Source organism: Hippopotamus amphibius, chromosome 3 (genome assembly GCF_030028045.1).
Source record: "Hippopotamus amphibius kiboko isolate mHipAmp2 chromosome 3, mHipAmp2.hap2, whole genome shotgun sequence".
In the NCBI taxonomy this organism is placed as follows: domain Eukaryota; kingdom Metazoa; phylum Chordata; class Mammalia; order Artiodactyla; family Hippopotamidae; genus Hippopotamus; species Hippopotamus amphibius.
This window is the reverse complement of record NC_080188.1, coordinates 170,962,133-170,974,736: the sequence shown is the minus strand read 5'-3', so window position 1 is coordinate 170,974,736 and position 12,604 is coordinate 170,962,133. Positions and strand designations below refer to the sequence as shown.

Here is a 12,604-nt window from a genome sequence, read left to right as displayed (position 1 = left end):
TTGCCATAGAATATTTCAGTTTAAAATGTATTAATGTGAGAATCTAATCTTTGAGAAGTTCAGAATCTTATTAATTTAGGTTAGTATTTTAGGAGACTTATTGTTCAAAGACCATATTATCCTAGGGCATTTAAAAAAATTTATCTGTTTGGCTGCATTGGGTCTTCATTGCTGCATGCAGGCTTTCTCTAGTTGCAGAGAGCAGGGGGCTCCTCTTCATTGCAGCATGGGCTTCTCATTGCAGTGGCTTCTCTTGTTGCAAAGCATGGGCTCTAGGCATGAGAGCTTCAGTAGTTGTGGCACGTGGGCTGAGTAGTTGTGGCTTGCAGGCTCTAGAGTGCAGGCTCAGTAGATGTGGTGCATGGGCTTAGTTGCTCCGAAGCATGTGGGATCTTCCTGGAGCAGGGGTTGAACCTATGTTCCCTGCATTGGGAGGTGGATTTTTTTTTTAATTTATTTGCTGCGTTGGGTCTTCGTTGCTGCACATGGGCTTTGTCTAGTTGCGGCTATTGGGGACTACTTCATTGTGGTGCCCGGGCTCCTCATTGCAGTGGCTTCTTTTGTTGTGGAGCACAGGCTCTAGGTGCATGGGCTTCAGTAGTTGTGGCACACAGGCTCAATAGTTGTGGACACGGGCTTAGTTGCTCCACGGCATGTGGGATCTTCCTGGAGCAGGGCTTGAACCCGTGTCCCCTACATTGGCAGGCAGATTCTTAACCACTGCACGACCTAGGAAGTCCTGGGAGGTGGATTCTTAACCACTGCAGCACCAGGGAAGTCCCTACCCTAGGGCTTTTAGAAAATAAAAAAATAAGTTGTGAAGCTGAGGCCATGACTTCTGTGTATTAGTGTTGTTGTGTTTCCTCTAGTTGAGAGTTTTGGGTCTGAAAGTTTTTAATTTTATGAATCTGTGTGTATTAAAAATCCATTTGTGTGTTCTTTCTCTATGCTTTTTCTCCCCAGGCTGGTGCTTGAGTTCAATCTCATGTCTTATGCTTTTGGCAAACTTACTGTTGCTGTGTGGACGTGGTGCACCATGTTCTTATGTACACTTACAGTTCCCTATTTCCTGTTTCAACGCTGGGCCAGAGGCTATCACAGGAGTTCTCATCCAGTGGTCTATTCTCTCTTGCACTGCTTCTTTTTTGTGGTCTTCCAGATTGGAGTTCTAGGTTTGGGACCACTTTATGTTGTATTAGCACATAAACTACCGCCAGCTTCCCGATTCATTGTTATACTTGAACAGGTAAGGTTTTGAGCGTTGCTCAGTACAGTGCTATGCTTAATTAATAATAACGATGGTAACAACAATCATAATTGTTACTTTTTGTTGTATTATTTGGATACATTTTCATATCTTATTCTTTGTGCTATTATCTGTAACAATAAAATGTTAAACTACATCATCTTGTCTTTTAAAATTCGTTCTAGCTTCCGTGTTCTCTGATTCTTGGTAATTGAAATAAATTACATCGAACCATTCTGGATGAATTCAGATTTTGTTCTTGAACACTTTTTGTAGAAGCCATCTAAATTATAAAATAATTTTGTAATTAAAAACTGTACTTTTGAAACGTCAGATTCATTGTTTTGTCATATAGCCATCTAAAAGATTTGTTTGTAGGCCCTTCAGAACTTTCTGACTTATGTTAGCTGTCTGTAATGTGGTGTTTGGCTGTCTGTAGTGCTCTGTTTGGCTGACTGTAGTGCTCTGTTTGACTGATGGAAAGGACCATTTTAGGAGACTTTCTTTCAGTAGGCTTTTAATTTCTTAACTTGTAATATACCTGTAATAGATAGTGCTATTAAATGCAAAATAATTTGAGTAATAACATGTCTGTTTTCAGAGTTTTTCATTTGTTTTAGTCCATAAAAGTGAGTTTGAGTTGGTAGCTACAAAATTAAGAAGTTTTTTTATGTGTTTATAATCTAATGCTGTTCAGGGGCTGTTTATAGAAGACAAGACAATAATAGAAATTTCATCTTTCCCCCCCTCCTTTGTAGATTCGTTTGATAATGAAGGCCCACTCATTTGTCAGAGAGAATGTGCCTCGGGTACTCAATTCAGCCAAGGAGAAATCAAGTATGTAATTCCATATGTCCAAGGATTATTCACAGGGTATTTCAACCCTTGGTATTTCCTGGCCTGGCATATTACATTCTGTGGACATTATGTTTGATTTTAAATATGAGGATCCCCCCCACCCCCAAAACAAACTGACAAAAAAAAACCCATACTGTTGGGAGGGGGAAAATATATATCTATGTTTATATGATCTGTATTGATTTGGAAGACTTTCTCACTATTTCCTGATTGTTCCTGTTTTACTTTTATACCCAAAATTTAAAAACATTGATCATTAGGCTCTTGCAACTTTTGCATTATTTGTACAGAATTTTAGTAGAGTCATCACACCCCTTGAATTGCTGTTTCAAACTCTAGAAGTTGTCTCTAAGTCACAGGAATAACTTAGTTTACAGGGATTGGTAATATTCAATTAATCTAGGAATAAGAAGTCATTTTGGGAGAGCAGGAAGAAACAACGTGAACTAAAGAGAGGTAGCTGTTTGTCTTCCCTATTCTGTGTTTATTTTCCCCTTTCAGTTTTGCTGGAAGAAATTGAAGAGCCTCCAGTCTAAGCGTAGTTTTCCTTTTCCAGGCACTGTTCCAGTACCCACAGTCAACCAGTACTTGTACTTCTTGTTTGCTCCTACCCTCATCTACCGTGACAGCTATCCCAGGTAATGATACTATGAAGCTGAAATGGGGTAGCACCAGGAGTGGGGTAGGTAGACCAGTTCATGTAGCGCTACAGAGCAAATAGAATGGGTTTTAATTTTCTTGCTGGCATCTGAAACCTCAAATGGTGATTCTAGCAATCTGATTTGATTTCAATAATTCTTTTTTTAATTTTATTTTTTTATTTACTATTTTATTTTATTTTTGGCTGTGTCGGGACTTAGTTGTGGCAAGTGAGATCTTCTGTTGTAGTGTGCAGGCTTCTCTCTACTTGTGGTGTGCAGGCTCCAGAGTGTGTGGGCTCTGTAATTTGTGGTACGTGGGCTCAGTAGTTGTGGTGCATGGGCTTAGTTGCTCCGAGACATATAGGAATCTTAGTTTCCCAACCAGGGATCAAACCCATGTCCCCTGCATTGGAAGATGGATTCTTAACCACTGGACCACCAGAGAAGTCCCTGATTTCAGTAATTCTTGACAGGATTCTACAAGTATTTCCTGTGTCAAAATGATGTTCTGTGTGGGAAAATATTGCCAGGATCTTTTTTTTTTTTTTAATTTTATTTAATTTATTTATTTGGTTACAGTAGGTGGGCTCTTTAGTTGCAGCAGGTGGGCTACCTGGCTGTGGCTTACCCGATCCCTAGCTGTGTGCGGGCTCCTTAGCTGTGGCATGTGAACTCTTAGTTGTGGCATGCATGTGGGATCTCGTACCCCAACCAGGTGTCACACCCAGGCAACCTGCATTGGGAGTGCAGAGTCCTATCCACTGGGCCACCAGGGAAGTCCCTGTGAGGATCTTTTTTAAAGTTCATTTGTTTATTTAGAAAGTTATTTTGTTTCTTTTTAGGACCCCCACTGTAAGATGGGGTTATGTGGCTATGCAGTTTGCACAGGTAAATTTTTTTTAAGTGCCTAAGGTTTGTTGGTGGATGGTGCGGATTTGAATATAGTAATAATATATTTAAAGTGTAGGTAAATTCATGTTGACTGGGAGCTCTAGAACTCTTACTGAAGTCTTTAAACTATTCCCACTTTAGTAAATGGTATTTGCTTTGCCTGCACATGAAAACTAATTTTTTACAGTAAAAAAATTATTTTAAAATTAACATAATTCAATTTGGGTACTTCAGTATGCATCTACATTAATTTCCTCTTCCTTTTCTGTTTTTATTTTATTTTTGGATGTATATCTGTATGAATGTGGTCTGACACTCCCCAACCCCTTATCAGAATCATAAATCCCAGAAGATCGCGTTTTATAATCTTGTGTCAGTGAAATACCCATTTATGATATAGGTTCATTTGTTATGGGTTTCATGTAGCAAGAAAAGTAGATTCCAGAGTCTGAGCTTTTAAAAATGCCATTTGGTAAAATCTTGGGAATAGGTATGGTAAAAATTAGGCTCAAGTGCTATCTCTGAAGGATTACAGTTCAGCAATCTTATATACTAGCGTTAAATGGAATATCTGTGAACATTAGTTTATGGGTCACATATATCCTCTCTTAAAGAAATATCTTCTTTTGAAGAAAAAAAACTACTTTTCATCTTTCCTGATCAAGCTATCATTATTATAACTATTTTTGTTATGTTCCAGGTTTTTGGTTGCTTTTTTTACGTGTACTACGTCTTTGAAAGGCTCTGCACCCCCTTGTTCCGGAATATCAAACAGGAGCCCTTCAGCGCTCGAGTTCTGGTCTTATGTATTTTTAACTCCATCTTGCCAGGTAACATGGGTACTGGTTAATTTGGCCATTCACAAAGTTGCAAGGAAAATAGAAAGCTATTGCATGTGAGCACATTTAATTCACCTGCCTTTCGCTGCAAACTCATGTACACACCTGTACCTGTCTTTGACCTCTTTCCATTTATCTCACAAATGAAGCGTACTTCCAGTCCCTGGCCAGTCTTTCCATTTGTCTTCTTTCACTCAAATTTTGCTTTCTTTGACTGTGATAATCAGTATTTATGCTTTATCTTCCCGTTCACTCTTCAGTCACTGTAGTCTTGCTCCTAATCTGACCAGGCCATTGAAATGGCCTTTGTTAAATCACTCATCTCCTCCAGTAGTTGGTTTAGCCCTTACTCTGTTTGATCTCCATGAAGCATTGGATGCTGTTGACTACATTTTGAAGTCTGTCTTGCCACTCTATATTTCTCCTGTCTTTCTGGCCATAGCATACATAACAGTGAACCAGATATACATACTCTTTATCCTGGAAGCTTGCAGTTTAATTATATTTAGTTTCCTTTATTTACTCTTTTCTTTTTTCTACCCATTAAGTGTTGGTATTGTTTTATGTCATCATGTTCTCTCTTCCTTTCCTTCTCTCCCAGACATCTTCTAGTAATCCTCCCTGATTGCCCCTCAAGATTTCTCCCCTAAATTCTTTTATCTGACCCTCTGACAGGATATGTATTGCATATGTTTGTCTTCCTCACTAGGCTGCAAGTTCCTTAAGCTCAATGATTGCGTCTTATAGCCAGTCAGCCAGTCTCTCCTACATTGTCTTATACATAGTAGGCTAGTATTTTTTGAATAAACAAGTGAATGGAAGGGATGGGCATGTAAATGGATATTTTAAAATATAGTGTAATATGTACTAAAGAGCTGATGAACTTTGTTTCATAGTGAAGCTCACATTTAACCTTGAGTATTGAAAAATAAATAGGCGTTTACCCGGTAGAGGTGGTGCAAGTTGCTTCCAGGTAGTGGGATGGATTCAAAGGCGTGGAGTATTTTGGAATGGCAGAAGTCCAGTTACAGATGATGTTTACAACATTGGGAATAGAGGCAGAAATAAGTTAACCTTGTCACTGTTGACATTTGGGGCTGGATAATTCTTTGTTTTGGGGGGACGTCATGTGTATTATAGTATGTTAGCCACATCCTAGCCTCTAATAACTAGATACCATAGCACAAAGCCCAGTCCTTGAACTGTGATAACTAAAATCTCTAGAATTGCCAGCCATCCACTGGGGGCAAAATCTCCCTCAGTTTTAAACAGCTGGTTTAGAGGAATGCACAGGGGCCAGGTTTTAAAGGGCTTTTACTACAAAGTTAAGCCATACATTTAGGACATTTCCATTAAAAACAGGCTGAGTCATTTTTGTCTATAAAACCCACTTAGAAGAAGGTTATTTCTTTATTAGGTTAAAATAATTAACTTCCAAAAAAACATCGTTTCATTTCTGGAATGAGTAAGCTGGAATAATAACTTTAATTTTACAAAATAATTCCAGCTAAGCAAATGATGACATATAATTAACTGATTGGTATGTGAGCTATTTGGAAACACTCTTAATATTGTTCATCTTATTTTTAGCCGTGCTGATACTGTTCCTTAGTTTTTTTGCCTTTTTGCACTGCTGGCTCAATGCCTTTGCTGAGATGTTACGCTTTGGTGACAGGATGTTTTATAAGGTAATGTGTACTTGGACTCATCTTCCTTTCTCCATTTAATTTGTGTCCTCATTGTTAAGTATTTGAGTGTTGTTGGCTACTAGCTTTTTAACAGGAACGTTGTGAAATCATTTTCTTCCACAGGTTTTACCAATATTAAGTCTGAAATTCTATTACTGATGTAAGTGGTATAATCTTTTTCTTCTGCCTCTGATATCTGCTCCCTTATTACCACATTTGGTTCCTGCTGGATCCTGTATTGGTGAAAGCATGTGTCCAGAGGGCATTCTGAGACTTTGCTGACTTTTTATTCATTCGAAATTGGCTGTCTGGTGCTCTAGAAGTGATCTCAGCAAATTATTCTATTTCAGATTGTTGAACAGTTCATGAAGGAAATAACTTTCCCCCCTTTATTTTGAAAGGCATTAGTTCTGCTTCAGATAGTATTCTTACACTTCCAAAGTTGGAATTAAGTTGTAGACTAAAGGCAGAGTGGTTCTGTAGTCCTACCTAAAGCCCTCTATAATTGTTTGTTCATTGATGTTTGGCAGCACTCCAAGCCTACCCCTCCTTGCTCAAAGAAGCAGTGAGTGTGGGTTGCACATTTTAGATGTCTTATTCCATTGGTCTGATCTTAGAGTAGGAAACAGGATATATGTAAAGGAGCACCAGGACTTGGAGGTGGCCACCATCTCACTAGTTGTACAACTTAAATTCTGCTGTTTATGATACCAGCAAACTGCTCTTGAGGTTTATCACGCTATGTCAGTCTGTGTGACCTTAGAATTCTCTCATTGTGTTTTAGCAGAGGTAAGGGGGATTTACTGATTGTTATTTAGCTGAACATTAGATTTAATGATTATGTTGTGTATCTTCCATCACAACTTGTTTGATAATGCGACAAAATGAACCTGGGAACTTATCCATAGAACTAGGGTGAATGTCACATTGCACACTAATAACCAAAATGCCTTTGAAGATTTTTCAGACATCAGTGTATGGACTAACAATTTATCATGACACACTCTAGGTTTATATATTATGTGCGTATATATTCTGGTAGTATTCAGGGGGTTTTGCTTTGGTTCTGTGTATATATGGTTTTATACCTTTGCTTTTTTCCTCAGGATTGGTGGAACTCCACATCATACTCTAACTATTACAGGACCTGGAATGTGGTGGTCCATGACTGGCTATATTACTATGCTTACAAGGACTTTCTCTGGGTAAGCAGCAAAATTTAGTTAATGTTGTTTAAGAACATTTAAAAGAAACAGAAATTCTTTTCCAGAAAGTGTTAGTACTGTGCATCTGGAAGAAGTTATGCTTAGTTGTTGTCTTCAATTCTCTTGTGAACCATTAATGTCTAAGAAACCTTCTGCTTTGAATAGTACTTCCTAGAGACCAGTATGTACAGTTGCTAGGACTACTAAGACCATGTTTTTGCTCTGGATTTTATTTTTACATGACTACAAAGTAAGGAGGCATGCAGGCATTTGGAGAAGTTGAAATGATCCACCAGTATTGGATCATTTCTTTGAAGTCTTATTGCCAACAAATAATCTCCCCCTAGCTTTTACCATTTGTTTTTTGTTTTTGTTCCTTTGCTAGAAGTGGAGAAACCACCCACCTATGTTTGGATTTACAACTCTCCAGTATAGATTATTGATATATGTCTTTGAGACATTCTTTTATATATATATATATATATATATATATAAATGTATTTAATAACAAAAATAATAAGTGCCCCCAAAATTCAAAAATAAGTCTGTGCTTAAGGAAATTAGAAGATATTTGGCGATCATGAAAAACAATAGTGACATTTCATGACACAGAAATGGTAAGCACGTACTGTTGAGTGAAAGATATAGTTAACAAAATATCAAGTACACTGTGATTATAACTATGAAATGAATTTGTGTGGGCAAAAATTAGAAGATAACATAGAAAAATAAAACCAGGTATGATCGAATGGTAAAGGTTTCAGTTGACCTGAACAAATGTAATGATTGAAAGGAAAAATAGAGAAAGGATAAAAGTCTTAGTTGGAGGGAACTTCACACAAGCGTTTATTAATTAGGAAAATACTAGCTAATGAACTTTTCTCATATTTTTCTTTTAAATTATGGTTATAAATTATCAACTGTTTCATCTAGAACCTGTTGACTAGGAAACTGGGTCAGTGTTAACTTAGAATTGCAGCTTAGAATTGGTTAGCTTCAGATCTGTGTAACTTCATGCTTCTTGTGATAAAGGATTTTATAGGGAGGAAGGCTACAAGAAGATCAGTGTGGGTCCCTCTCACTAGAATTTGCTCTGTGAAAAATATCATTTTATGTTAATTATGATGAGAATTAGGCCTCAGTGGTTCGTTTGACACCTACCCATCTTGGATGATACTATTTGAGCAGCTTTTCTTGGTCTGAATTAATATATCAGTTGATTTGTGTGAATTGCTGTAAAACAATCATTTTGTTTTCAAGAATAAATAATGAAAATGTAAAAATAATGCAGATTAATAAAAAGTTGTTAATGAATGTCTGAATTGTAGTTGCTATTTATGAGCTGGAGGGTGAGTGCCACTGAGCATCCAGAAATAAGCTTTCAAAACTGGATTTTTAAATCAAATATCTTGAAAATATATAATTCACATAATTTTGTGATATACTCTGTTGGTGAATATGTACGAGTTTTGGAGACCCAAAGTAGAAAAGAACACCATGAAAATAACTAGGAATTTTTAGGAACTAATTCAACAAGGAACATCCCTGAAGCACGGAGGAAACAGTGAGGCCCTTCCTGCTTCACCTCCCCCCTGCCACTCCCCAGCTCCCACCTACTGAAGGGCGCTCAGCATCCTACAATCAGGGGACCAGGGAGGACCAATTGACTGAATGTTCCGGTTGATGGAGAGAGGATATATGTCTTTGAGACATTCTTTAGAGCAAAATTTATTTAGAATGACAAAATGTAGTATTGAGTCACATGGTTGATTAATGCTGGTATCTCTGGATTGCAGGTTTGAATTGTTAAGGGTATTATTTGGCTAAATGACAGCATGTTGTGGTGCAAATAGTATTCAAATATTCTTTCATTTCTAAGTGTAATTTGACTTATGGATGAGGCAAGTCCCTTGTTTCTAAATCTTAGCTTTGTTACCTGTAAAAATGGTACCTGCCCAATCTACCATACAATGTTATCCTAGATTTGATGTGTCCATTTATAAATGAAAACTGTGACTATAATTAAATAGGTGCTTTAGTGTGTGTTACGTCTTATGTAGTTCATGTTTAAGTACTTCTTGAAAATTGCCTTTGTTTTCCTTTTACCCTAGTTTTTCACAAAGAAGTTCAAGTCAGCTGCCATGTTAGCTGTCTTTGCTGTGTCTGCTGTAGTGCACGAATATGCCCTGGCTGTTTGCTTGAACTTTTTCTATCCAGTGCTTTTTGTGCTCTTCATGTTCTTTGGAAGTAAGTGTCTTGGCATCTCATGAGTACTGAGTATTATGTTAAAAGAGAAATTTGAAAATAAAATATACAATCGATGTAGAAAACTGGATAGTAAGTAGTAATACTATTTCAAGGCAGTGTTTGTTTATCAGATGGTAAGAACATTAATTTTGAATGATTATGTGCAACTCTGTTGCAAGATGTTTACATGTAGGGAAATGAACTAAATAACCTCTTAAAGACTGTTGATAATACTGATTTGGAAGCTCATAAAAACAGTAAACAACCTTGCCATTCTTAAACTCTGTTCAGTGTTCACCCTCTGAAAAAAAACGAACCCTTTTTTGGATGGGGTGGAGAGGAACAAATTAGAATATGAATGCTTCCATGAAATATGTTTTGATTGTTCTGAATACTGAAATTCAGTGTTCTGAATACTGACTGATTTCCAAATAGTTACTGATTAATAAATTTGAACAATGAAACTTCATTTTCACTTATAGGACCAATGGCCAGAATAGAACATGTATATATACAATTGATGCTATTTATGATAACTAAATGATTATAGCAGATATCTGAGGCCCCTCATCTCCTGGTAGATTATGTTTTGATGACTATATATATTTTTTGTTGTTTTCCTAATTTTAGTGGCTTTTAACTTCATTGTCAATGATAGTCGGAAAAGGCCAATTTGGAATGTTCTGATGTGGACTTCCCTTTTCGCGGGCACTGGAGTCCTCCTGTGCTTTTATTCTCAAGAGTGGTATGCACGTCAACACTGCCCTTTGAAAAATGTGAGTCATCAGTCAGGCTGGAGTGGAAAAGTAACCTATTTGTCCCCTGATGGTGAGGGTTGGTGGGCAGTGTTAAGGGGAAGGGGTGATGGTGGTGGTGATGAATTCATGTTAAGGGGAGGGAAATGTGCAGTAAAAGCAGTTCACTTATTATCTAATCTTACTGCGCTGTCCTTGAACTTTTTCTTTTCTTTTAGTTTTCCTCCCGTTGAACTCTCCTAGTTCTTGGTTTTCTTTCTTTTTTCTTTTCTTTTCTTTTCTTTTCTTTTCTCTTTTCTTTTCTTTTCTTTTCTTTTCTTTTCTTTTCTTTTCTTTTCTTTTCTTTTCTTTTCTTTTCTTGTCTTTATCTGATTTTTCTTTAGCCCCTTCTGATATTCTTTCTGTGCCCTGAAAATGTAGGTCTTCTCCAGTGTTTTCCCATATCCTCCCCCACCCCCAAATATGTATCTTTTACCTCTTCCTTCCTGAAATAATAAACTCTGTAAAAATATCCAGCTAGACTCATATGCCTAGGAGCCCATTTCCCTTTTTTTGGTTGTTGTTTTCTTGTTTGTAATTACGTAAGAGTCTCATTCTTAGAGCTTTAGCTTACAGTGGCTTATAGATAACTCCCAAATATTTGAGGTGGGGAGCTACTTGATATATCTGCCTGGATATTTCTCACAGGTACCTATAACTGAATATACTCAAAATCAAATTAATTTCTTTCCCAAAACTTCTTCTGTCCACTCTGATTTTGCTATCCTGCCCTCATGCCCCCTCCTATTTCCTATGAATCCCCTCTGTGCATTTGAACTAACTGCTCTGTACTCTGGACTCCGTCTCTGGTCACTCTGCTCTTTGTACTCAGATTTCACCTGTCAGATTTTATCGAAATTTGATTTGGATGCAACATCATCCATGAAGCTTTTTCAAAATCCTGCTATAGTCTCTTCCCTATTTGTGAACTTTCATAGTATTTCATCTGTTCCTCATTTAGATAATTCAGTGATTTTAAACTTTGTATTATAGTAATTTCTGTATATTATCATCCTTAACCTACCACCATTTAGGTTTTGGGCTACTAAAAGTAGGACTGTGCTAAAATAGAATGCAAAGTACAGAAAAAAGGTAGTGCCTATTTGGAATTTGGTCAGGAGTCGATGCAGTTGTGTAGAGTTTACTGGACTTCTTCATGTAAAGCTTCTAAATCAAGTAATTCTGTGTTGTAGATAAAAATGATGAACATCTTTTGAATTAGTGAGCTGCTTATAGCTTAAAGGTTACTGAAATGCTGCGAGGCATTTTAGAGATGTACAATATGTAACATTGTCCGCATCTACCCCATACCTCATACGTACAGTGCGCACAAATAAATTACTCTTCCATTCTTTTTTTCCCGTCAAAGCCCACATTTCTGGATTATATCCGGCCACGTTCCTGGACTTGTCGTTACGTGTTTTAGAAGCTTGGACTTTGTTTCCTTCCGTGACACTGAAGATTGGGTATTCTACCTGATTTGGGTCCAGCATCTGTTCCCAGCTGTAACTGAAGTTATCTGTGCTGTTTGGACCACTCCAGGCTTCACAGATGGCTCACTCCATTCCTAGGCCACCTGAGGCTGCGCTGTTAGAAGTTTACTGGAAGCTTGTACACTTTTACGCAGTTCTTAATTTTTTTCCTTTTTGAGAGAAGGGAGACTTGTAGCTGATATAATGACAGATGTTTGCTGGGTCATATCAGCTTAAACCTCAGAAATTCTGTTTTGTTTTTTGACTCCATCTAATTAGAGGCTAAACATCATGTTTTCTTGGCCACTGAATTAGCCAAAACACTGATGAAGAAATCATCTAAGTACCTCTGGCTTGGAAATGTTTTCATGTACACTGTTGGAATGTATGCTGATTAACCATGCAATTGGGAAAGAAAATCTTGTGGGATGTTTTGCTATTTCTAGTAGAGAGAAAATATCTATTTTTCCAAAGATAATCTTGTTATAGATCCTAATTTGTATTTGTTTTTAAAGTTCAGTTCTGTTCAATTTTTATCTTGTTTTTTGCTGTAGAGTGTACGATATGATATTTGTGAAGCAAAATTATCCCTTTCACCTCGAATTGTTGAGTTTGCATCCATAATATTATATAGTGAGGGGAAGAGAAATAGGAAGGGAAAAAGAAAGAAGTGGCACAAGACAAAGAAAAATATTTCCTCTTTTAACTCCCCCCCCCCTTTTT

The 12,604-nt window shown here is 37.3% G+C and overlaps 1 protein-coding gene across 3 annotated transcripts in view; it reads left to right on the top strand.

The window, feature by feature from the left end:
• The window catches only part of SOAT1 (sterol O-acyltransferase 1), a 122,305-nt gene extending 109,951 nt beyond the window's left edge, over positions 1–12,354 (top strand). For all 3 annotated transcript variants that reach the window (XM_057729168.1, XM_057729170.1, XM_057729167.1), the window contains 10 exons: positions 964–1,246; positions 2,005–2,083; positions 2,661–2,742; positions 3,588–3,633; positions 4,337–4,466; positions 6,066–6,163; positions 7,270–7,368; positions 9,480–9,615; positions 10,246–10,391; positions 11,779–12,354. In XM_057729168.1, the coding sequence (XP_057585151.1) occupies positions 964–1,246; positions 2,005–2,083; positions 2,661–2,742; positions 3,588–3,633; positions 4,337–4,466; positions 6,066–6,163; positions 7,270–7,368; positions 9,480–9,615; positions 10,246–10,391; positions 11,779–11,835 (1,156 nt within the window). In that variant the 3' untranslated portion in view covers positions 11,836–12,354. The remainder of the gene's footprint in view (positions 1–963; positions 1,247–2,004; positions 2,084–2,660; positions 2,743–3,587; positions 3,634–4,336; positions 4,467–6,065; positions 6,164–7,269; positions 7,369–9,479; positions 9,616–10,245; positions 10,392–11,778) is intronic.
• The last annotated feature ends 250 nt before the right edge of the window (positions 12,355–12,604 follow it).